The sequence below is a fragment of the Hyla sarda genome, chromosome 7 (assembly GCF_029499605.1).
Source record: "Hyla sarda isolate aHylSar1 chromosome 7, aHylSar1.hap1, whole genome shotgun sequence".
NCBI lineage: Eukaryota > Metazoa > Chordata > Amphibia > Anura > Hylidae > Hyla > Hyla sarda.
Genome location: NC_079195.1, coordinates 66912972 through 66939716, shown reverse-complemented (window position 1 = coordinate 66939716; position 26745 = coordinate 66912972). Strand labels below are relative to the sequence as shown.

The following is a 26745-nucleotide window of genomic DNA, read 5'->3' as shown; positions in this document are numbered from 1 at the left end:
ACTAAACAAAACGCCATATTGTAACTTTTAGGGGCTTCTGTTTCTGCATCGTACATTTTTTCGGTAAAAATGACACTCTATTCTGTAGGTCCATACGATTAAAATGACACCCTACTTTTATAGTGGTGTATTGCCGTGGCCCCGCGCTATAGAACGGGAGCGGACTCAGGGCATACAGGTACACCCTTAGTCCTTAACAGGTTAATCAAGACAAAAAAAAAAAGAAAAGAACATTGAAAAATGTTCAAGCTTATAAGGGACATGTTAATAAACAGAACATTCTGGGTATTTTCTTAGAACTCTGTATTGTACCATTTCTCCTGGAAATGAATTAGTCAATAGACAATTTTCCACTTCAATGTGGTGTGTCCCTGTACAGTCAGGTGCTATCGCTTTCAGAGTTGATTAGGGGAATGGTAGCACTGGAAGAGGTGTACTGAGTATATGAATCACCACATTGATACATTAGCTTTATGCAAACTTTATTATATCCCTTTTCTCTTTGTATCTCCATCATAAAAGTTTAATATACTGAATATTACTGGCACCAAGTATCAAATACAGCATGAAAATGAAAAAAATAATAATATATATAGCAACTCAAGGGTACATTGTACATAAAAATAAAATAAAAGTGCAGCATTATAAATTAGGCCAACAGATCATTTTAAAAGTTCACTTCTCTTTAAAAATAATAATTATTTCTATGGGTAGCAAGGCGGAAATCAGTGCACGTGAGGAGAACACTTGTTCTGTAGGGCCTGGCAACTATAGATTGTTATACAGTACTTTAATAGTTACTAGTGCTAGATGCCTGCCAAACCTTATTTTTGTCAGTTCAATTAACCCCAGGGCAGGTCAACCAGTGGGGACCATACATTTAGTAATTATATCTAACAAAAATGTATAATCTTGACCAACCAGGGATGGAAAATCTCAGCAGTACAATATTAAAACCAATGACCTATTGTAAGACTTAAAGTGGTACTCCGCTGCTCAGCGTTTGGAACAAACTGTTTTAAATGCTGGAGACGGGAGCTTTTGATGTCATAGCCCCGCCCCCTCATGACGTCATGCCCCCTGCTGTCACGCCCCCTCCCATAGACTTGCATTGAGGAGGTGGGGTGTGTCATCATGAGGGGCGGGGCTATGACGTCACAAGCATATGACGAACAGTTTGTTCCAAACGCTGAGCAGCGGAGTACCTCTTTAGGACTGCAGGCATAAATGAATACGCACAGAAAAATAAATCACATAATTGTATGAAATAAGGAGGAGGGAGTGTAAATGTGACAAATCCCTCCTTTTCCCATACGTTGGCTGGTAGTATGGCTGTAACAGTAGGACGTCTTCAGCTGGAGCAGAAATCTATGTGTGCGAGGAGCTCCCGATGCTGGCTGGTAGGGTATATCTTTTGACACCTGGGGCACTCTAGGAAGCTCTCATTTAGGAGATTTTTCTGCTTGGGAGATGGTTGCTCCTCTCGCAGGGTCAGCTTGTCATTAAAGTCAGAAGCAAAGTTGCAGGGAGATTCAACAAAGTATATGTCACGTTTCTGTAAGTAAAAGATCATATATCATTATATCTCAGTAATACATAGACACATTGGGTGCGCATTTACTAAAGCATTTGCACAACCTTTGCGGCATAACAATGTTGCAATTTGAAGCAGATGTGAAGAGAGTGTCATTTAATTTGTTATTTAATCATAAGTGGCAGGAAAGCAAGTCACAACCATTTTACCTAGAAAATTGTGCAGCAAAATAGTGTAAATCCGGAAAAAGGAAAGAGGCTTTCCTCACTTTAGGGTCTATTCACACAGCAGAATTTCCGCTTGCTGAATTCTGCCTCAAATTAAAGCCCATAGACTTCTATGGGATTCCGCACTGCAAGCAGAAATTCAGAAGTGCGAATAAGAGTGCAGAATTCCATAGAAGTCTATGGGCTTTCATTTGAAGCAGAATTCCACAAGCGGAAATTCTGCCATGTAAATAGACTCTTATGTCATTTACTTCCATCTCCCTGTCGTCTCTGAAGAACAACTTCAACACTGAAATGGGGCAAAGACATGCCTGTATGCGTGGACCAATAGCTATGCAACATTGAGGGAGATTTATGAAAACCTGTGTAGAAATAGTGGTTTAGTTGCCCATAGCAACCAGATCGCTTCTTTCATTTCTAAAAAGGCCTGTGAAAAATAAAAGGGATCAAATTGGTTGCTATGGGCAACTGCACCACTATTCCTCTACCCAGGTTTTGATAAATCTCCACCATTGTGCAGTCATAGTTCGTTGCAGGAAAAGGTATCACTTCTTCCCTGATAATGCCTTTAAAAAAATGGGCTTGTTTTAGTCGTACATGGAATACTATGTCCCATTGTATAGTCTGCTCTTGTTTAGAGTGACGGACAGCCATTTTGCAGACAAGACCTTGTAACAATAAGCCCCAATTTAACATGTCACTTCAGCCCACCCACAAATGGTTTGCTCAAAAGAGTACAGGAGCAGAACTATTTCTATATCTGTAACAATACTTCCTAATTTCCAAACTTTCCATTTCTACATTCCAGATTCTAATTTCCATTACTAGATTTTATAATACATTTAGCAGTTTTTATTCTGACAATTTGGTCTAAAACTCTTACAGTTCCTGTTCTGTGCATAGTTTGAGTATTGCATTTTTTCTTGGGAGTATAGATAACAGATAACACTGGATCCACCACCATTCACATCAGAGATCATCCCCCCCCCTCCTTGTACCATGACCTCTGAAAAAGTAACAGAAAGTTCAACGCAGTCTCCAATTCATTTTAATGTGACAGGTCCGGTCTATTGTTGTGTATGTCCCGGGTTCCTGCCGTAAAGCATATCATTAAATGCTGGTAAATAAGATCATGTTACTGGCGCTTATCAGGAAAAGTTAAAAAATCTAAGCAACACATTCCTTTAAGGAAATTTAAAGAGAACTTACAAAGTGACTGGATAACTATTTTTTGCAGCTTTAATAAAATGTGGGGGAATTTTTGATAGCTCCATGTCCAAGAGAGCATATGCGGAAGAGTCTATATATTATTACCTACAGATTGGATCCATAATTGTAATTATTATTAATTATACGATTAAGACACCAACACGCATCAAAAGCATCACCTACATTAAAGGAGAATTGCAGCGCAATATAACTTATCCGAAGAATAGGGGATAAGTTATAGATCGCTGGGAGTCAGACCGCACGAGCCCCACGCAATCTCCTGTATGGGGCCACAGCAGTCTGCAGGAAGCACCGTATTGTGCCCGGCAGGGAGATACATGGAGGCGGCGCGTTGGCTGCCACATCATGCAGGGACGGAACATCCCAGCGACCTATAACTTATCTCCTAGCTTTCAGATAGGGGATAAGTTATATTGCACTACAGTTCTATGTTCTATTTTAATGTTGATAACAGATTCTTGAAAATGGAAATTGATGACCAATGACATCTAAAATATTCTATACAACTGTTAGAGGCCTGGCATTGAGAAATTAATAAAAAGCAATAGAATTAACAATTAAAAAATATCTTAACTAGCTGGCTCCAGGGATTCCTACTATTCCGATTTGGACTCCTAATATAAGATTAATGGGCTTACCGCTGGCTCCAGCTTGGTGATTTGTTCCCTGTTTTTTTTCAGTTCTTTCCATACTCTATTCAGTTGTTGTTGAATATTTTGTTGGTCGATCTTTCCATTTTCTATATCAGCAGTGCACCTCTGAATCTGAGAACACACAAAACACTTTAGTTTCTTCATGGGACAATAATATTACTGACTATGGATCTGTCTGAGCCCATTTACAAATAGCGAATGTGACCTTTTTATAACTTAATGCAGACCCATTATTGCTGCAGGTTACAGACCCACAGCCTCATGCTGATTGTTGTAACTTCTGTCAAGTGACATATCGTGTGGACACATACATTCACCTAGTAGAGGTTATTTGTGTGCATATACACTCACTGGCCCCTTTATTAGGTACACCTTTATCTATTACTCCGGATACGGCCCACTGTTTCTCCATGCTCCTGGATGGGACTTCACTTTCTGCATACTCTAGTTGCATGGGTGGTGAGCTGACTTGTATTTTCTCTTTTTCTTATGATACCTTGCCAGTACCTAGTTGGACCCAATTTTGCCTTGATTCTTTGTGTTATACTTTGAGGTCTGAAAGGAGAACTCCAGACCATAAAAATTGTCCTCCATAGTGCCGGCAGTAAAAAAATAAAGATGTACATACCTTCCTCCGCTCCCCCGGGGCCTCCAGTAACCGGCTCCGGTCTCCGCCGCAATCCACTTCCTGGTTGCCGGTGGTCGGATGAATCAGCCAATCACCAGCCGCAGCGCAGTCAGACTCGGCCGGCGATAGGCTGAGCGGCAGTGTGAAAACGCTTCAGGACACAAAATTCTTCACTACACCAGCACCTGCGGCCGGGGCCGAAAACGTCACACTGCCGCTCAGCCTATCGCCGGCCGAGTCTGACTGCGCTGCGGCTGGTGATTGGCTGATTCATCCGACCACCGGCAACCGGGAAGTGGATTGCGGCGGAGACCGGAGACGGTTACCGGAGGCCGCGGGGGAGCGGAGGAAGGTATGTACATCAATATTTTTTTTACTGCCGGCACTATGGGGGACAATTTTTATGGTCTGGAGTTCTCCTTTAAGAACATTCCTCCATACGGAAACAGTTGCTGTAGATTTGTCGGCTGCACATCCATGATGTGAATCTCCCGTTCCACCACATCCCAAAGGTGATTTTTTGGTGCAGAAAACTGGTGACTCTGGAGGCCATTGGAGTCCAGTGACCTCATTGTCATGTATGAGATGTGAGCTTTGTGACATGGTGCATTATCCTGCTGGAAGTAGCCATCTAAAGATGGCTACACTTTGGTCATAGGAAGGTGAATATGGTCATCAACAATACTCAGGTTGGCTGTTGAGTTTAAACTATGCTTATTTGGTACTAAGGGGCCCAAAGTATGCCAAGAAAATTTCCCCAACACCATTATTCCACCACCAGCCTTAACTGCTGATAGAAGGCAGGAAGAGTCAATGCTTTCATGGAGTTTTTACCAAATTCTGACCCTGCCATCTTCATGTCACAGTTGGAATTAGACTGATCAGACCAGGCAATATTTTTCGATTGTCCAATTTTGGTAAACCTGTGGGATTTGTAGACAGTGTCCTCTACTTAGGTGACAGGAGTTGCACCCCATGTGGTCTCCTGCTGCTGTAGCCCATCTGCTTCGAGGTTCAAAGTGTTATGCGGTAATAGATGGTATTCTGCATACCTTGATTGTAACAAGGGGTTAAGTTACTGTTGCTTTTCCATCATCTCAAACCAGTATGTCCACTCTCCTTTGACATCAACAAGGCCATTTTCTCTTAAATCCTCATTCTTCCCCATTCTGTTGCCCGGTTGGAACTTCAGCAAGTTGTCAATGTCTACATGCCTAAATGCCTTGAGTTGCTGCCACGTGAATGGCTGATTAGCTTTTTGTGTTAACAAGCAACTTAACTGGTGTCCCTAGTAAAGTAACCAATGAGTGTGTGTGTGGGCTTACAATGCAGGAGGTGCAGGGAATATACAGAGGGTCTACACAACAAAACCACACCTGATATAATGCAGAAATGTTGTCATCAGAACCTGGTGCACTGTAGCCTCAGGATTTAGAGCCAAAACGTAAAAAGTAATTTTGCTGTAGACATTGTTTTCTCATATCTAATACACATCGACACAGCATTATTCGGGGGGAGCCGGGGCACCAGGCAGCGCTGGGTCCCAGCAGTCAGACCGCCCAGGATCAGACACGTATCCCCTTTCAAGTAGATTGTGGATAAGTTTTCCTAAACTGGATAACTCCTTTAAGGGGTTATAAAAGAGTTACTCAAAATTGGTGGCTAAAAGTGTCTGGATCAGTGTCAAAAATGTACCGTATATACTCGAGCATTAGCCATTCCGAATATAAGCTGAGGCCCCTAATTTCACCCCAAAAACCTAGGAAAAGTTATTGACTCGACTATAAGCCTAGGGTGGGGAATACATCATCCCCCCCCAAGTCATCATCCAGACCCCCGTCATCATCCAGACCCCCGTCATCATCACCGCCTGTCAATCCCTTAGTCATCATAAAGACCCCCCTTTTGTTTTCTACTCGCCTCCCCAGTTGTTGCTTTCTCGGTGGGAAGGAAGGGCGAGCTGGTCCTCTTATCCTCTCCGTGCTGGCCACGGACTAGTTATGTTGCGTTGACGATGACTCGCAGAGATGTCCCTGTGTGGTGGCGTCAATGCAGCGTCACTACTTTAGGGCCGGCCCGGAGCGGAGAAGAGGGCCTCCCGGTGAAGATGGACAGCCCGGAACGACTAACCCTCCCCACCGGACGGTCCCTGCAGCATAGATGGCCGAAGATGGATGGCCTGGCCCATCCCCTCACAGCTAAGCCAGAAGCGTTTTTTGTTCACTCAAGTATAAGCTATGGGGGCGTTTTCAGCACGAAAAATCGTGCTGAAAAACTCTGCTTGTACTCGAGTATATATACGGTAGAGACTGAGTGTCTTCCTGAGTGTGTTATCTTTTTAGAAACAACTCATACCTGGTTGGAAAGATCCCAGTTTTTCTTCTTTTCCTCTTCGTACTTCTCACGATACAATTCAAGTTCATCTTTTAACCTCTGCATTTTTTCCCTAAATCGTCTACGATCATCCTCCCGCAGCCCCTTTTCACTTTCTTGAAGGGATCTTAAGGTGTCCGACGCATTTTCAAGCTCTTTCTTCTTCTCCTCATACTTCATTCTCATGGCAGAAAGCTCAGAATTTAACTGCGCTGTTATTTGCCGTTCCCCTTCAAGGTCTTTCTTTGCAGTCAGCAGAAGCCGGTCGTAGTATTTCTGTTTATCTTTTAATAATATAAACAATCATAAAGAACAATATTAGTATAAAGAATGTACTGAGGATTTTGCTTAATAGCAACTTCATGCAATAAACATTCTCATCATACACATAAGAGAAACAGACAGTTTTTAGTCTGACAATGCAGGGGTGTAGTAGCACAGGACGTCGGATTAGCGTGAGGCTAAAAAGCTGCTAGGGCTGGTGGTGCAGGCAAGAAAGACACAAAACACTGATATATAACGTAAAGAAGAATGCACTCGCCAGCCTGTTCATGCAGATATGTGAACGGTGAGAACAATGGTGCAGAGCAGTCAGCTAGGACGCCAGGAGCATTCACAGGTGTGATAGCTGTTTCATGGGACTAGCCCGCTACGTCAAACCACGCTTAGACCACAATCTCATCATGTCGACCAGTATTGTCAATAGAAGTTCAGCGGTTACCTTTTCTACACTAGTGTGTACATAACCTCCCCTCACTTACAGCTACTTTTACATATTATGAACTGGAAACACCAGAGAGAGAGAGAAGCAGGCATACAGGTAATCACATTGTGGCCATAACACAGCTCAGGTATGGACTGTCCCCATCTATGTGACTATAGACAAAGCACCAACCAGCTGCTTCTAACCACTTATAGGGTCACTGGGACCCCCTACTGACAGCTAGAACTAAAGCTCCAGCAGAAGGTTATCTGTTTAAATTTTCCGGGCAACTTTGTACCTAAGCAATCTGGTCCTATTTACGTGAAAAAGACTCCCGCCAAATCCGTACCCCAAAGTTTGATCGGAGACACGCTGCAAGGAGATGTATCACTCTAATGCACAGTGGAGGAGGCAGAGTGATATGTACAGTCACAAGCCCCTCCATAGACCGCCATCTAATGGACAGATAAGCCATTCGGCTGGTGTAGGATTGGGGGCTGCATGATTATAGAGAACAGGGTCGTAGGGAGGCCTCAGTGTATAGGCGAGTGACTCAATGATTACTATGATGTGCTGCAAAGTTGTTAAAAAGGTTGCCACTCCCTTTAACATTAACAGTTAGTAAATGCATTAGTCTGACTTCACTCCATAAACTTTGCAACAAACAAAATTACCACAACTAGAGATCCCTTCCGAGTAGTAGTGTATCCTGGAGATGGTGTCTAGCATAAAGACAATTTAAAAATGTTTGCCTATGCCTTAAAGTGACATTCCAGCCATTAATTATATAACATAATAGACATTAGCTGAGTGAGGCTAAACAGCTGCCCTACTCTTGTCGTGTGGCTCTATTCCCCTGATAAAATCGCTCAGCTCTGGTGTACTGTGATCAGTCATTTCCCACATGGGTTTGTGTGTGAAGCTTAAGTCAAAAGAGTCTTAGAGGATGCGTATATAATAAGAATTATATATAGCCAGTCCTCAAAAGGATAGTAGAAAATAGAAGAAAAAGAAAAAAAAGAAAAGGAAAAAAGAAAAAAAAAACTTCTAGCAATGATAGAGATAGATAATAAAAGGATATTAATGAATAAAATAAATACATTTATATATAAATTTATAATAGAAAACCTGAATCAAGGATATGAATAATATGCACAAAATGTATTATAACAACACACCTCACATTCGGGCAGGGCCCTTGCACCAGATGTTATAACAATATCAGGTAGAACTAAATAAAATGTAGAACAACCACCTTTAAATAAAAAGCATGTCTATATATATATATATATCTTTAAAGTGTCCGTATAACTGTATATAGAGCGAGCCTTGGGATCTCCATATATGTAGAAAAGCCCAATAATAGGTGTAACACTTAGGGAGCGATATATTGCAATGAGCTTAGCTCGGTATATTCACTAACACTAGATGATACCTGTAAGCCGGGATGTGGTTCCACTTACTGACAGTGTGCAGCCAGCATCCTCAAGAGTAGCGATCTCCAGGTGAGGAAGATGTCCTTGTTTTTATTATTTTAATTCACTTTATATTACAACCACCTTCATATGACTTTTATAGCCCGTTTTTTAGCCTTGGCAGCGCTGCAGTACCCCTATTATTGGACCACTGTTTGATTGCGTGCGCGATCCATTCTCTCCAACACGAGGACCCCAGGGATTGCAATTAAGTCATCACCTTGCTCCATCTATCTCTTTTGGCCGGATGCACCCCGTGCCAGCCTGCACCTTGCCGGGACCATTCATTCCGTTGGGACCGCTTACCTGCATAGAGGCCGGACGCCACTCCGTGCCAGCGCCGACATCTGCCCTCACCTGGAGATCGCTACTCTTCAGGATGCCGGCTGCACACTGTCAGTAAGTGGAACCACATCCCGGCTCACAGGTGGTATCTAGTGTTAGTGAATATACCGAGCTAAGCTCATTGCAATCTATAGCTCCCTGAACTGTTACACCTATTATTGGACTTTTCTACATATACGGACATCCCAAGGCTCTCTCTATATACAGTTATACGGACACTTTAAGGATATAGAATATATATAATATTTTATACATACACACATATGGACATGCTTTTTATTTAAAGGGCGTTGTTCTACATTTTATTTATTTCTACCTGATCTTTTTATAACATCTGGTGCAAGGGCCCTGCCCAAATGTGAGGTGTTTTATTATAATACATTTTGTCTATATTCAAATCCTTGATTCAGGTTTTCTATTATAAAAAAATTATATATATATATATATATATATATATATATATATATATATATATATATATATATATATATATATATATATATATATATATATATATATATATATATATATATATATATATTATATATATAAAAATTTATTTATTCATTAATATCCTTTTATTGCTATCTCTTCCTATCATTGCCAGAAGTTATTTTTTCCTTTTCTTTCTTTTCTCTTTTTTTGCTTCTACTTTCTACTATCCTTTGAGGACTAGCTATATATAATTCTGATTATATATGCATCCTCAAGAATATTCGGTCTTTTGGGATTTAGACCAATCCAGTTAACCTCTGGATAGAATACCTGAGTGAGCTACACATACGTCTATCTCTTCAAAAGCATCAGTTACATAGAGAAAATGACTTCCACTTCACACACAAACACATGTGTAAAACAGCTGGTCACAATGCAGCGTGCTGGGAGCGGAGCGGAGCGAAAGCCTTTGTTCTTTCAACAGATTGGTGAAGGTCCCAGAGAAAATGCCATAAAATGTCCAAGATAGGAATAACCCTTTAAAGGACAGAGCAAGAGACTAACACAATCGTAAAAAAAAAAAAAAAAAAAAAAAAAAATTATTATTCTAAATATAAAAGATGCGAGGGAACCGCCATAATCCAAGGAGAGAAGAAAAGATCAGCTGAAGACAGCACTACCCTACCTTCCAAGTTGCTCTCTTTTGCTGGTTGAGTTTTCATGGTGTTGGCAGCTTGTTGCTCCAGATCAGCTAGGCGAGCCATTAACCCTTGCACATACGCCTCACGTTGCTGGTCATACACCAACCACTGCTGGTTCTTTTCCAAGGCCTAAATGACAAGAAGACAGGAAAGACAAATGGTAGTAAGTTATACATCAGACAATGCTGTTCAAAAATTAACCTACTAAAATGGGTGGAGATAGGGGGGAGATTTATTAAAACCTGCCCAAAGGAAAATGTGCCGAGTTGTCCATAGCAACCAGAAAGCTTTAGTTTTTAATAAGACATCTGCAAAATGAAATAAGTGATCTGATTGGTTGCTATGGGCAACTCGGCAAATTTTTCTCTGGATGGGTTTTGATAAATCTCCCTCACACTGTATATCTCCGCATGAACATTTCAGATTTATAAGAATCACCCAGTAGTGAACAAGATGCACAGCATCTTCAATGAAGCCTTCAGACTTACCTCCTGTTTCTACCCCGATGCCTCAGGTATCCTGCTCCCATCCTCCATTGTGATCTTCCTGGAGCCGGGACCCAATCCGTCACACTGCTGCTCAGCCAATCACTGGCCCAGGCAGGACATTGCTGTGGCTGGCAACAAGCTGTGCTGCAGTGTGATGGATCCACCACATGAAACAGGAAAGACTGCAAAGGAGGACTGGACAAGGTAACCAGAGGCACAGGGGGAGTGGTGGAAGTACATGCATTTTTTTTTTCTGGTAACGGCGAGTACAATGTTCAGGTGGAATTTTTCCAGGTGGAAAGTCTGTTTGAAAAAACCCGCAGTGCACAGTGCAGCAGAATCCTATTGCCAGCAATGGGACTCTGCTGCACGTGAATTTCAAAACGCAATTCCGCTCAGAAATTCTCCAGTGTGAACCCAACCTAAGTGTTATCAAACTGTTGGGGATCTGTTACCTAGCACTGAGCTGACTGCAATTCCAGGCACAACCACTACCTGACTTGCTGTGTTGTGACTGATCTGATATTGGTGCTCGCGCCATAATACAATGTCCATACAAGTGAATGGCTTCTTCAGTGCACGAGAGGTATACAGAGTATTTTTCTGTCAGATTCTATACATCAGGTTCTAATGAACTTCACATGTACAGAGATTAGTCAACTAAAAATTTTTTTTCTAGAAGTACCTATATGTATGGCCAGTCTGTGTTCCACACTGGGAAGCCTGTATGGCTCCTGTGTCCATGGATCAGCTATAATATAGTGATGTTTTCTGTTCCACCATGTCAGTGTCTGCAGCTTTAGCCTTCACTACAGACAATAAATTAGCAGGATATCCAAGCTTTATAATTATGCACCATTAGCGGGTAAAGACTGTGCAGGTAACAGCTGGACGGCTTATCACAAGTCTTTATATTACCGGGGATATACACAAACCAGCGACACAACGTCTATAGTGATTGAGCTTCATAATGAGCTGCACGGATCACATGATGAAGGGTAATATCCTTTTACTGTATTGGCGCTTCTCATTGACATTTAACACTTATACAAAGCATCTGCTGTGTGTATGCAGAAACGTGAGCATTGAGTGGACAGACTGCAGGTAATGGATTCTGTAGAAGGCATAATACCGGGCACTGACACTGTGTAAATATGATTATACACAAAGGAAAATGATTGATTTCAAGGCAGGTGATTCAATTAAATGATGACAAACATTAAGGTATTGTAGGACAGTACAGCCACCCACGTGTACCCCCGAAAATCCATGCCAGAGAGAGCAAAGGCATCTGCATCAACTTATGCATTAAGTTTATGCAAGTAGTAACCTAGAAATCATGGACTGAGGGACGGTCTGCCAAATTCACATCTGGATAAGCAAAATCACTAATTTAAAAAAGGAGATTACCAGGACTGATCACATGACATTTACTATATAATTCCATATGATCTATGGACAAACCATAAATCAATGTTTAGTAAGCTCCACCCCCCCCACAGTGGCAGATGTGGACATTTATCATTGCTATCTTAAGAGTTTTGAAGTCATTTATTTTTGCTTTGAGTTTGCTTACCTGCAACATATTTATTATATCAGCATGAAGGGTTACAAAATTTGGTGCACGTAAGCAAAAAGATTGAATTATGACTTACCGATAAATCGTTTTCTTGAATCATCACAAGAGCACCACATGAGATTGCCCCCATAGGAACAGGAAGCACAGAAGAGGTTAAAAAGGCCCCTCCCCGGATAACCCCTGAGTGATTATAAATTACTTAAATTGCTTAACTTAAGGGAGCGAATTATCGGTAAGTCATAATTCCATCTTTTCTAATCATCCCAACAGCACCATGAGACATACCAGATAAATGATGTCTAGGGAGGGACAACAGCTTGTAGCACTTAAAGGGGTACTCCGGTGAAAACCTTTTTTCTTTTAAATCAACTGGTGGCAGAAAGTTAAACATATTTGTAAATTACTTCTATTAAAAAAATCTTAATCCTTCCTGTACTTATTAGATGCTGAATACTACAGAGGAAATTATTTTCTTTTTGGAATCCTCTCTGATGACAACACAAGCACAGTGCTCTTTGCTGACGTTATTAGAATAATAATAATGCTTTATTTATTTATTGTTGTCCTTAGTGGGATTTGAACCCAAGTCCCCAGCACTGCAAGGCAGCAGTGCTAACCACTGAGCCACGATGCTGCCCTTAGCATACATCTGCTATGCATGGTTGCTAAAATGGACAGAGATGTCAGCAGAGAGCACTGTGCTTGTGATGTCATCAGTGTTCCAAAAAGAAAGGAATTTCCTCTGTAGCCTTCAGCAGCTAATAAGTACTGGAAGGATTAAGATTTTTTAATAGAAGTAATTTACAAATATGTTTAACTTTCTGCCACCAGTTGATTTAAAAGAAAAAAGGTTTTCACCGGAGTACCCCTTTAACATCCGAAGGCCAATTCTTGAGACAAAGCCACATTAAGCTTGTAATGTTTGAAGAAGGTGTTAGGAGTGGACCAGGTCACTGGTCTACATATCTGCTCTAAGGACACTGATGATTTTTCAGCCCAGGAGACACCATGGCTCTAGTAAGCTTCAGAAATAGTTGACTTGACCGATCTTGAAATAGTGCAATTCGTAGCTTTTTTTTGCCCTAGTTATGCCCTTTTCTCTATTCTTTGGTGACCTGAAGAAGATGGTGAAGAATAGTTCTTCTCCCATCTAAAGCATAAAAAGTTCTCTTTTTTTCATTTTTTGGAGATTGGCAAAAGGTATGAAGAATAATGTCCTGTGATCTATGAAAACGTGTTACCAAAAGCCGGATCCAATTTGAGAATGATTCTGTCATCCAAAATTGTCAGATAAGGTTAGTTTACTGATAAGGCTTGAAGCTCACTTGCACGCCTAGCTGCTGTTATGGCCACCAAGAACACCGCCTTCCAGGTAAGTAGTTTGATTGGTATTTTGAAGAGGTTCAAATGGTTCCTTAGTTCTGACAAAATTAGATTCAAGTCCCATGGAGGAGAACGATTAGTAATCCTAGGTCTAATTCTAGAAATTGCAGAGAGAAAACACTTCATCTATTTATGATTAGCAATGCAGGGGTCAAAAAAGCATCCAATGCCGATATCTGTACCTTGTTCCTTTAAAGCGTACCTGTGCACCCCTGAGGAAGTCACTTGGAGTGACAGAACGCGTGGGAACCTTTTTCTTTGGGGGGGGGGGGGGGGGGGGGGGGACACACACCCGTTCTCACTGATGATAGCGTGACGTATTCTCATCCTCTCTTGTCTGTGCATATTTTGTACACCGACATTTGACTATATAGCTGCTATTTTGTACTTCGTTGTATTTATTTATATTATTGGTATGGATATTTTAACCCCTTAAGGACCAGGCCATTTACACCTTAGGACCAGAGCGTTTTTTGAACATCTGACCACTGTCACTTTAAACATTAATAAGGCTGGGTTCACACCACGTTTTTCAAATACGGTTACCGTATACGGTTTTCCGCTAAAAAACGTATGGCAAAAACCGTATGCAACCTTATACAACCGTATGACTCCAAATTAAAACGTATACGGTTTTTCCCCGTACGGTTCTATCCGTTTGCATCAGTTTTTGAGCGCGGTTTTGCTATTTTGTTGGAATCAGTTTTCCAGCAATTTAATAAAGTTACTATTGTTCTATTGAAATTCCAATCTGCGCCAATGTGTCAACTCCAAAAACGGATTAGAAAAACCGTATACAACCGTATTCTGAAATTCTGTGTACGGTTCTCATAGACAGCAATGTTAAAAGAACCGCATACGGTTTTCCAACCGGAGGCAAAAACGTGGTCGACAGCGTTTTTGCCTACGGTTGAAAAATCGGCAAAACCGTATCCGAGGCAAAACGGATGCAACCATACACAACATTTGGAATACGGTTTACAATGCATTCTCTATGCATACGGTTTCGGATACGGTCGTATACGTTTTTTTGCGGAAAACCGTATACGGTTACCATATATGAAAAACGTGGTGTGAACCCAGCCTAACTCTGGAATGCTTTTAGTTATTCTGATTCCAAGAATGTTTTTTCGTGACATATTCTACATTAACATAGCGGTAAATTTTTGTGGTAACTTGCATCCTTTTGCATTTTTTTTTTTACGTTGAAGCTCTCTGCTTGTAAGGAAAATGGATATTTCAAATAATTTTTTTTTTTATTCACATTTCCAATATGTCTACTTTATGTTTGCATCATAAAATTGACAAGTTTTTACTTTTGGAAGCCATTAGAGGGCTTCAAAGTTCAGCAGCAATTTTCCGCAAAATTTTCAAACTCACTATTCACTATTAGGTTTGAAGTGGATTTGAAGGGTCTTCATATTAGAAATACCCCATAAAAGACCCCATTATAAAAACTGCACCCCCCCAAAGTATTCAAAATGACAGTCAGTGTTTTAACCCTTTAGGCGTTTCACAGGAATAGCAGCAAAGTAAACGAGAAAATTCACAATCTTCATTTTTTACACTTGCATGTTCTTGTAGACCAAATTTTTGAATTTTTACAAGGTGTAAAAGGAGAAAATTTATACTTTTATTTGTAGCCCAATTTCTTTCGAGTAAGCACATACCTCATATGTCTATGTAAAGTGTTCGTTGGGCAAAGTAGAGGGCTCAGAAGCGAAGGAGCGACAAGGGGATTTTGGAGAGTACGGTACGTTTTTCTGAAATGATTTTTGGGGGGAATGTTGCATTTAGGAAGCCCCTATGGTGCCAGAACAGCAAAAAAAAAAAAAAAAAAAACACATGGCATACCATTTTGGAAACTAGACCCCCTTGAGGAACGTAACAAGGAATTAAGTGAGCCTTAATACCCCACAGGGGTTTCACGACTTTTGCATATGTAAAAAAATTTAAAAAAATGTCACAAATGTGTGTTTCCCCCCCCAAATTTCACATATTTGCAAGGGTTAATAGCAGAAAATACCCCCCAAAATTTAGAACCCCATCTCTTCTGAGTATGGAGGTACCCCATAAGTTGACATGAAGTGCACTACGGGCGAACTACAATGCTCAGAAGAGAAGGAGTCAAATTTGGCTTTTTGAGAGCAAATTTTGCTCGGGGGGCATGTCGCATTTAGGAAGCCCCTATGGTGCCAGAACAGCAAAAAAACAAACCACATGGCATACCATTTTGGAAAGTAGACCCCTTGAGAAACGTAACAAGGAATAAAGTGAGCCTTAATATCCCACAGGGGTTTCATGACTTTTGCAGATGTTAAAAAAATGTAATTTTTTTTTTCACTAAAATGTGTGTTTCCCCCCAAATTTCACATTTTTGCAAGGGTTAATAGCAGAAAATACCCCCCCAAAATTTGTGACCCCATCTCTACTAAGTATGGAAGTACCCTATAAGTGGACGTCAAATGCACTACGGGAGCGCTACAATGCTCAGAAGAGAAGGAGTCACATTTGCAAATTTTGCTGAAATGGGGGGGACATGTCGCATTTAGGAAGCCTAGTGTCTAGTGCCTAGTGTTTAGGAAGCCTCGTACTAGTGTCGGCCACTGGGTCACTCTCATGGGGGGTGCGTGGCCTCGCCTGGCGGCGTCTCCGCTGCCGTACAGGGGACTCATCATCACTACTAGATGATGAGGAGGAAGAACACAAAAATGTAGGATCTTCCTCGTCCTCACTGGCAGATTCTGAGGCTAAAAAAGCGTAAGCCTCCGCTGCCGAAAATGCCCGGCGGGCCATCGCCTTTTTTCTACGGTGGCGGGGGGGGGGGGGGGGGGGGGCGGGGTGGATAGGGAAGTATGTAGTGTGTGGTGCTTGGTGTAAAAAGTGTGATAACAGTAATAGGAAAAAAAAAAAGCTGCGACTAAAAAAATAAAAAAAGGGTGGCAAACGCAGCTCCCTGAACCCCTAATAGGACCCGGGGTCAGGGATCAGACCCTAATAGGACCCTTGGGGACCCTTTTTTTACTTTATTGAATCCTACCTGTCCCTGCATTTATTAAATCCGCTGTCCTTATTCTAAGGCTCCTGAGGGGGCTCTGGAGCTCTGAGGGGGGGATCCACGGTCTTCTCCTCACTGCTGCACCCGCTGACTGAACACAGAGAGCGGGTGCAGCAGCGGGAAGGGACCGTTAACCCCTCCTCTGCCTGCCGTAACGATCGCCAGCCAATAGTAGCGTTGCTGGGGAGGTGACAGTATTGTCACCTCTCCCCAGCAATGGCAGGTGATTGGCGGTGTATCGTAGACCGCCGAACACCATCTAGTTCCGGGTCATCGGGTCACCACTAACCCGAATGACCGGAATCACCGCAGAACGCCCGCGCGATTTCGCTGACAATCTCCCCCCCCCCCCCCCCCCGCTTTAATTGTGTGAGGCTACTGTGATATATATAATAAAGTATTGTTTGCATTACAATTGGTGTGCACCTCCCTTTGCCTTGCTAATTTTTTTCTTGTTTGTTTTCTATATATATTTGTCCATGACGTTGGTAGCACCCATGTGGTCATTATTAGGTTGAGCACGCTATCCTTGTGTTTTATACCCATCAGATCAAACAAAAAAATTTTTTTTTTTAGTATATCCCTCAGCACCATGTACATCAAATTTTTATGTGTCTAGCACCTGTATTTTTTTATTACACTTTTAATTCAGCTCACTAGTCTGAATTCCTCAGAGGGAGGGGGCGTGGCTTCACTGTGCAGGTCTCCGCCCCCTCCCTCAGTATGCTGTCTGCTCACATCTCCCCTAGCATTAGCAAAATGACAACTCCCAGCTTGTCCTCACTGACAGTAGCGGGACACAAGCTGACAGTGGGAGAATATTTCCTCCAGCAAAGAGTCCTGCGTTCACAGCTGTCAATCAAGGAAGTTGGTCCATGACATAGGTGATTACGCATGGACACAGCAGGACTATTATGTGTCCAAGCAGGCGGGTGGGGGGGGGGGGAGGGGGGTAGTTGTTTGACTGGCTTTTTCAGTATGAAATACTGAAACATTTTCTAATGAAAGCAATTGCAAAACCTATTGGTTTTGCATGCTTTACAACATATCAAAAGTTTTTGTATCTGACAGTGCCCATGTAAGATACTTAGGAATAGACCCTTATTGAAACCTCCCTGCAAAAAATTTAGAATCTGAGCAATATTTGGCTTGAAAATGTCCGGAGGATATGAGCCACACCAGGATACAAACTCTCTTTCTCCATTATTTCCAGTAAATTTCTGAAGTGAAGATTTTTTTTTTTTTACTCATGAGCAGAGTCTCTATGACTTCTTGAGAGAGTCCTATTTGGGTTAGAATTGACCTTTTAAAAGCCACGCCATCAATTGTAGATTCTGCAATCCCTTGTAAAAGAAGAGGGCCCTGGGAGAGAAGTTCTTCTCTTAGCAAAAGTGGGAAAGGATGGTCTATCAAAAGTTGATGAAGCGTGAACAATCCTTTTTTTGGCCAGTTTTGGGCAAATAAAAATTATCCACCACTTTCCCTGACGGATTTTCTGCAGAACCCACGATATTAGCAGGAATGGAGGCAAGGCAAATGTTATCTTGAAAGTCCATTCTTGCTGCAAGTCATCCACCCAGTCTGGAAAATCCTTCGGACAAAGACAAAAGAAACGACTAACTCACCGATTTTTTCTTCGGGCAAATAGATCGACTTCTGGACAACGCCATTTTGATACTAGGAGATCGAAGATTTGGGAATATAATTCCCTCTCCCAGATGCATCCAGTGTCTGCTTAGATAGTCTGCTTGAACGTTCTCTGCCCCTTTCAAGTGAACAGCAGTAATGGAGAATATCTTGTCCTCCGCCCAGGTAAACAACTTCTTTGCTAGGTCCTAAAGGGTTTTGTGTCTTGTACCCCCCCTGATCATTCACAAAAGCCACCGTGGTGGTATTGTCCGAGTAGATTTTCACGTGGTATCCCCGAATGCTGCCTTCAACTGCTTTTAGTTCTCTGTAATTTGATGATTGAAGACTGGTCCTTTCATCACCAGATCCCCTGGAACAAGTGAATGCTCACCTGGGCACACCAGCCTTTCAGACTGGCTTCTGTAGTGATGGCGATCATCAGGGTAGGAATCCAAGAGACCCCTTTTGTTAAGTTCTCCGATTTCAACCATCACAGCAGAGACTTCCTTACTTGAGGAAGGGTGATCATCTCCTCTAGAGAGAATTGACAGCGATCCCAGAACTTCAAAATCTGATTTTGAAGAATGTGGGAATGATTTTGGAGGGGGACCCGAAAGACGCCACCCTGCACAGTCTGGCATACAAAGAAACGCTGATCCCATCGCCAGTCACGAGACCAGGAGGTACAACCTCTATGCTTCCTATAGGAACAGGAAACACTGAGGGGTTATAAGGGGGGGGGGGGGCCTTTTTAACCTCTTCTGTGCTTCCTGTTCCTATAGGATGAATGGGGGCAATCTCATGTGGTGCTGTTGGGATTATGATTAGAAAACAATAACATTTTCTTTAATAATTCACTTTAACCCCTTAAGGACTCAGCCCATTTTGGCCTTAAGGACTCAGACAATTAAATTTTTACGTTTTAATTTTTTCCTCCTCGCCTTCTAAAAATCATAACTCTTTTATATTTTCATCCACAGACTAGTATGAGGGCTTGTTTTTTGCGCGACCAGTTGTCCTTTGTAATGACATCACTCATATCATAAAATGTATGGCGCAACCAAAAAACACTATTTTTGTGGGAAAATTAAAAACGAAAAACGCAATTTTGCTAATTTTGGAAGGTTTCGTTTTCACACCGTACAATTTATGGTAAAAATGACGTGTGTTATTTATTCTGAGGGTCAATACAATTAAAATGATACCCATTATTATATACTTTTATATTATTGTTGCGCTTAAAAAAAAATCACAAACTTTTTAACCAAATTAGTACGTTTATAATCCCTTTATTTTGATGACCTATAACTTTTTCCGTATAAGCGGCGGTATGGGGGCTCATTTTTTGCGCCATGACCTGTACTTTTTTTTGATACCACATTTGCATATAAAAAACTTAATACATTTTTTATAATTTTTTTTAAATAAAATGTATTAAAAAAGTAGGAATTTTGGACTTTTTTTTTCCCGTTCACGCCGTTCACCGTACGGGATCATTAACATTTTATTTTAATAGTTCGGACATTTACGTACGCGGCCATACCAAATATGTCTATAAAAAAAAATTTACGCTTTTTGGGGGTAAAATAGGAAAAAACTGACGTTTTACTTTTTTATTGGGGGAGGGGACTTTTCACTTTTTTTTTACTTTTACATTTTTTTTTTTACACTTGAATAGTCCCCATAGGGGACTATACCATGATTGCTAATACTGTTCTGTTCTATGTATAGGACATAGAACAGATCAGTGTTTTCGGTGATCTTCTGCTCTGGTCTGCTCGATCACAGACCAGAGCAGGAGCCGCCGGGAGCCGGACGGAGGAAGGAGAGGGGACCTCCGTGCGGCGTTCTGAATGATCGGATCCCCGCAGCAGCGCTGCGGGCGATCCGTTCATTCAAATCGCGCACTGCCGCAGATGCCGGGATCTGTATCGATCCTGGCACCCGAGGGGTTAATGGCGGACGCCCGCGAGATCGCGGGCCTCGCCCATTGCCGGCGGGTCCCTGGCTGCGATCAGCAGCCGGGATCAGCCGCGCATGACATGGGCATTGCTCCGATGCCCGCGGTTATGCACAGGACGTAAATGTACGTCCTAGTGCATTAAGTATCACCTCACCAGGACGTACATTTACGTCCTGCGTCCTTAAGGGGTTAAACAATAATTGAAGACTAAAATTGACTTTTGCAAGATCGTTTGTATCTTTTTTGCTTACTGCGTTAAGTTTTGGTGCATGTGCTGATTGTAAGCAAAAAATAAGTTCTAAATGCAATGATAACTGTCCCCCATAGAGAGATAAAAAAATATGCTGTGGATCCGCCTGTGTGAACGGGCCCTAAAGGAGTACTGTAGTGGGATATAACTTATTCCCTATCCGAATGATAGGGGATAAGTTATAGATCGCGGGAGTCCGACTGATGGGAACCCCCCGCGATCTCCTGTACGGGGCCGCGGCAGTCCACAGGAAGCGCTGTGCCGTCCTCAGTAGGAAGCCACAGCAAACACGGCGCCTCCATGTATCTCTATGGGTTACATGGAGGGGGCGTGTCGGCCGCAACGTCATGCGGGGACAGAATGCCCCCTTCCTGAGGACTGCGGTGGCCCCGAACAGGAGATCACAGGGGTTCCCAGTGGTCGGACCCCCCGCGATCCATAACTTATCCTCCTTCAGATAGGGGATTTCTTTAACTACCACAATTTATATTTTTAAATAGGTTTGACTATACAGCAGCATCCCATTGCTTTGCTGCAAAAATTGTGCCAATAAATTTCCACCAAAATTTTGGAGGAATTCGGTGCTGGCTGCATTGCTGTTAATAGCAACGCCACAAGCTGCAGGGTTTTTATTATTAATTATTATTATTATATATAGAAAGGAATTTCCTGTACAGATAGAAACCAGTATAAATCTGTACAATTTCCTATTCTATATGTGACAATTGTTGTTTTTCATTCTATAAAATCACCATAGATGTAACAAAAGAGAAACAAAATTCAAATATAGTTAATATCCATTGTTTATCTTGTTAGTTAAACAAGAAAATTGTGGCCTGTAAAAACAGGATTACATATGCAATTCAGCATTTTGTGACTTAACACCTGTACTTATAAAAACTTTGGTATGTGTGCTATATTTTCCAGTGCCAGTACACATGGCCATACCTTGGTTACATATAACTTAATTTAACTATTTAATTTACTGCATAGGCCACACTGTACTAAACGGGAGAATAACAGGCAAGGAAATAGTCTGTGGGGGGCATATATTTAACTGAAATCTATAAATCTGTAGAAAATTAACTATTTGTGGTGACGCCAAAGTTGTGGAGTGACCACGGGGTGTGAAAGGTGTAGGTGGATGGGGCAGATTGTGTAGCCCAGGGGCAGGAACAACCCCTGATGTTCGTGATGCCAGAGTGGTTTTTACGGTCACCACCCAAACGGTAGCACCGCTGTCCCTAGGTTAGGCAGGGCAATAGACCAGGTAAGGGTCAACGGTAGCTTTACTGAGGTTAGACAGTTATTAAAGTCTTTACAGCTAGGCCAGAATCCCAGAGAGTCGACCAGTAACACAGAAAGGGTCTTGCAGCTTGCTGGGACTTGCAGTACTTTTGGGTCAGACTTCAATACAGCCACTGACTATAATTGACTTGACTTTGATAGAGACAGCAGACATAGATGAGTTGACTTAATGACAATGTGGCTGGTGTGCAGGCTTTATGGCCTCCTGGTGTACTGGACACATGATCTGTGATGTCTGCGCTTTGCTGTTCTTCAGCAGGAGTGATGGTGTAAGAGAGATTGTATTGGCCTCCCCTCTTATAAATGGGGCTGAGCAAGAAGCACATAGGTCAAGCTGCAGGTCCTGTGTTTTACTTGTGCTCTTTGAGTAACATGTGAAAACTCCAAAGGTCCATTAGACATTTACATTGGTCCTCCAAAGGTCCTTTATACTTTATATACACATAATACATAACCTTGTACTGGCTAGACATAGTAACACCAACTTCATTATGGGGGAAGCACTGCTGGAGAGCCCCCAGGACACTGAGGGACTCAACCTGACAGGGCCTAAGTACTGTACAGGGTTATATCCTGTACTGGGACATTACATATTATATGTAAAAATTTAAAATATTAGAAATGAACCTACTTGGCCAATAGTTTTAAGACTGACACAAAATTTTGGTTTTCACAAAGCTTGCTGCTTCAGTGATTTTAAATCTCAGTCAGCAGTTTCTATGGTTACTGAAGTACAATTATAAGCATTTTGGAACTTTTTTGTAGTTTTTATACATCAAGTTTATGCAAAGGCTCAGGCCCAGACTTATCCAACCAAGTGAGAAAAATAGAGTGATTTTCCCCCAGCAACCAATCACAGCTCAGCTAACGAGCTCTGGTAAAGTGAAAGCTGAGCTGTGGGAAAAAAAAAAAACAATATAAAATTTTTTCGCTCTAACAGTTTGATAAATCTGGGCCTCAATATTTACAGTGTTGACCCTTCTTTTTCAAGATTTCACCCTGACATGCTGGATATCAGCTTCTCAGCCAAACTGATAACCCATTCTCACCTATTTAGTGCTTTGAGCTTATCAGAATTTCTGTGTTTTGGTTAGTCCACTCACTTTTTGAGGATCAACTGCAAGTTCTCAGAAGGTTGGAGATTCATGGAGCCAAAATGTCAAAGTTTTTGTTTACTTGGTTCTCACTTTTGACTCCATCAGGCTAAGTCCACCATTACTGGCAAGTCACTGGCTACTGATAGCTGCCAGGACCTGATGTGCATAAAGTGAGCACAGCTCCTGCGCTCGCTTTATGAAGAGTACGTAAATGAAGAGTACATAAATGTACGTCCTGGTGCATTAAGTACCAGGCACCACATTAACTTTCATTGTCCTTAAAGGGGTACTCCGCTGCTCAGCGTTTGAAACAAACTGATCCGAACGCCAGGAGCTTGTGATGTCATAGCCCTGTTCACTCCCGGGCTTGTGGCGATCCTTGTCTCTCTACTCTATAAGTGAACAGCAACAGTAGAAAGTAGACCCATGCAGGGATGTGTCACAAACACTCTTCAATCAGGGTAGCCAGCAAGAGAACCTGTACCAGCTCTTCCACAGATTCTGAGACTTCAAGAGTTAAGAGGCCCAATTCAACAAGAAAAGCAGCATGATTTTTCACATGACTAGGTCCCTGCTTGAGAGGCACTGCTCTTCATATAGCTGTCCCACAAATCATATTTTGTTTGTTTTTTCAATTTTCATAACATTTCCTTTAATGCGCTTGAATTCCATAGACTGGCCACAAACCAACATCAAATACTCACATCTTTTAACTGTGCCTCCAGGATATGAACATTCACCATATTTTCTGTCTTGGGTGGATCCTAACAAAAAATAAAAAAATATAGATAAGTGCTCATCTCTCATAAAGAACCATTTTATTTCCCTGGTGTAACACATGAAGCAAACAACATCAATAACAGCAGGGACATGTATTGGTAAAAAACCAATAAGACTCCTCCAGCCGGAAACTCTTACTGCCCTATTACACTGTAAGGTTACGTTCACACGTACGCAGATTTGATGCGCAGGATTTTCTGCTGCAGATTTCAATGTAAACTAAATGACTGAGCACAGCTTCTTAACTGCAGTTACAAATCCTGTGAACACACCCTAACAGTGTTTCTCAACCAGCGTGCCTCCAGCTGTTGCAAAACTACAAGTCCCAGCATGCCCGGACAGCCTTCGGCTAATGAGCACCAAATACATGGCTCTTAGTCTATTCTGAAGAGTAGAGTAAAGATATTGGTCAGCTGTTGAGATTGTTACCATATGCCCATAAATATTTTCCTAAAAGCTGCCAATACAGCGGCTGATTATCTGTGTATGGGTATATTCTGACTCTCTATTCTGACTCCCCTCCCCCCCCCCCCCCCCCCCACTACCACCACCACCAAAAGAGAACTATATCAAGAAGTTGGACTTCAATATGCCTGTAGAAAAAATGTGCATAGTGTATAGGGAGCTTTGGAGAAATAGCTATTGGCCAATGACAGCGATCTAAGGTGTATGGCCACATAACATAGCAAAGGTGGGTAAATATTTCCTGTGGTTTATTGCACTGTAATCATCTATATTTATTATAACATCTCATTCTCTGCCCTCCTATGGAGAACCTCAGTCCAGAGATAGTGAAATGTCGCCATCTTGTGGTAGAACTTTATTTCTCCAGGCAGACATAAAAGTAAATGTACAGATTTGTACTCTGCATACCGACGACAGGTTTCCCTTGTGCAGACATATGCTTAAAGGAGAACTCTAGTAAAAACTAACTTATCCCCTATCCTGTGAATAAGAAGCTAAGCTGCTACAGAAACACATTCTAAAGGGATTTGTAAAGTGTTTTGATGTAAGCTTCACTTCACATAACACAATCTGACTGTACTCATTTACATATGCAAATTTTAATAAACTTCTGTATTTGTGTAATGATACCCCGCTACCATAAAATGCCCCTTACCTTCAGGATGGGTCATAAACACAAAGTCATCTAGTAAACTTCTTGAAGATCTACAATGGATTTTATATGCATTGTTTTGTTTTTGCGTAGAAACGCTGCACATTTTCTGCAAATGATCTGCTGAGTATAGGGTATGTTCACACAGTCACTGATGTATTCAGCTCTTTACTTCTATTAATTTTCACAGCATAAGATCCTCCTACAGTACATGGTTTTATGATTGCTGATAAGCAGGCACACAGCGCCGCCCCTCTGGTGTAACCATAAATAACCTGGCACTTCCTCACCTGACTACATACATACAGGATCTGTCCCTCTGATAAATTTACATTGTATTTGGAGGTTTTCTGATTAGAAAAAAAAAATTCTAATGCACTTATTCTTTATGGAAACAGCTTGAAATGAATCATTATTTTAGGCTACTGTTTCCTATGCAGTGGCCTGAATACACTGGGGCTGCTGTTCAGAAAAGCGCACAAAAGGTGACACCACCATATTTCTGTGCTCTTTAGATCCAGTAATGCCGTTTCCTTAGTAGTGTGTATTCTTATAAAGCACCGGCCACAAGCCAGACTAGCACTGTATTGTGGATTTCAATAATGCTGTACGGCACTACCTAGAAAACTGAGATGAAAGGATATGGAAGGACACACAAGACTGCAGGGAGTACCTGAACCTTACGAGATACAACATCTGGGAGGCGCTGGCGGATCTCTGTGGAGATTTCTTCCAGTAGCTTGGCTTCCATCTCTATCAGGAAGAATTGTTCATTCCTAGCATTAAGGGCATCACTGACATTTTGTATTACTTCACCTTCTCTGGCCCTATCATCCTCAGCTTTCACCATTTGGGTTTCCAGGTAAAGAATTTTCTGTGCCCAAGGAATAAAACGGTGTGACTATTATATATAAACAACACTAACTATACAATCACAACTATAACCAGAGGTTAAAGGGGTATTCCGGGAAATAAATTAAATATATATATATATATATATATATATATATATATATATATATATCTCAATAAACTCAACTTCAGCAGCTGATAATTATTGGAAGGATTAAGATTTTTTAATAGAAGTGATTTACAAATCTGAATACATAAATTCACTAGCGCTGGATGGGTTTGGATATGATCATTGGCTGGACTGCTGCTAAGCCAATAGATGTGCTCCCTTGTTGATGCACACCAATATATAGTGGATATAGCAAAAAATATTATTGAATTGGCAAGCGCTGAATCAGACACATATCGATTGTAGCTATGTAGTTAAAACTGACCTGTATATGCTGTAGAAGAAGGAGGGAGAGATCCTGTTAATACAGATGGAACTGTAAGTGGTGTAAGGGAGTGCTCTCCTGATGACTAAAAATGAATACACAGTAATTAAATTGTGTTAAATGATATACGTGTCAATAGACTTGAGCTCTGTCTATATAGCTAAATAAATCTCCAATCCCCTTCAGGAGGGGAAACCCCCCCCCTTTTCCGGGGAACAATGCCCTAACTTATAACCCAATTAAAATGTAACTTTTATTGTGATTTATTAAAATAACATGGAAAACATGAAAATCAAATGTGGTGATTTTAAAACTATCAGGAAATACAGGGTGTCTTCTAATAATGGCCCACTAGGTGGTGCTACAGTATAAGTTATGGAGTTCTCCTTTTCCCCTATGCCGATTCACTACCGTTACATAGTCACTCCACACTTAAACACAGAGCATCTATACACTTTTTAGACAGGAATACAGGCTGTGTTTAAGTGTGGAGTGACTATGTA

The 26745-nt window shown here is 41.5% G+C and overlaps 1 protein-coding gene across 4 annotated transcripts in view; it reads right to left on the bottom strand.

The window, feature by feature from the left end:
• Window positions 1–474: 474 nt before the first annotated feature.
• The window catches only part of CEP55 (centrosomal protein 55), a 39403-nt gene continuing 13132 nt past the window's right edge, over window positions 475–26745 (bottom strand). For 3 of the 4 annotated variants that reach the window (XM_056529451.1, XM_056529452.1, XM_056529453.1), the window contains 6 exons: window positions 25630–25830; window positions 23764–23823; window positions 10289–10433; window positions 6628–6929; window positions 3630–3755; window positions 475–1555 (listed from right to left, as the gene is read on the bottom strand). In XM_056529451.1, the coding sequence (XP_056385426.1) occupies window positions 1352–1555; window positions 3630–3755; window positions 6628–6929; window positions 10289–10433; window positions 23764–23823; window positions 25630–25830 (1038 nt within the window). In that variant the 3' untranslated portion in view covers window positions 475–1351. The remainder of the gene's footprint in view (window positions 1556–3629; window positions 3756–6627; window positions 6930–10288; window positions 10434–23763; window positions 23824–25629; window positions 25831–26745) is intronic. The other variant, XM_056529454.1, reaches the window with a different exon arrangement.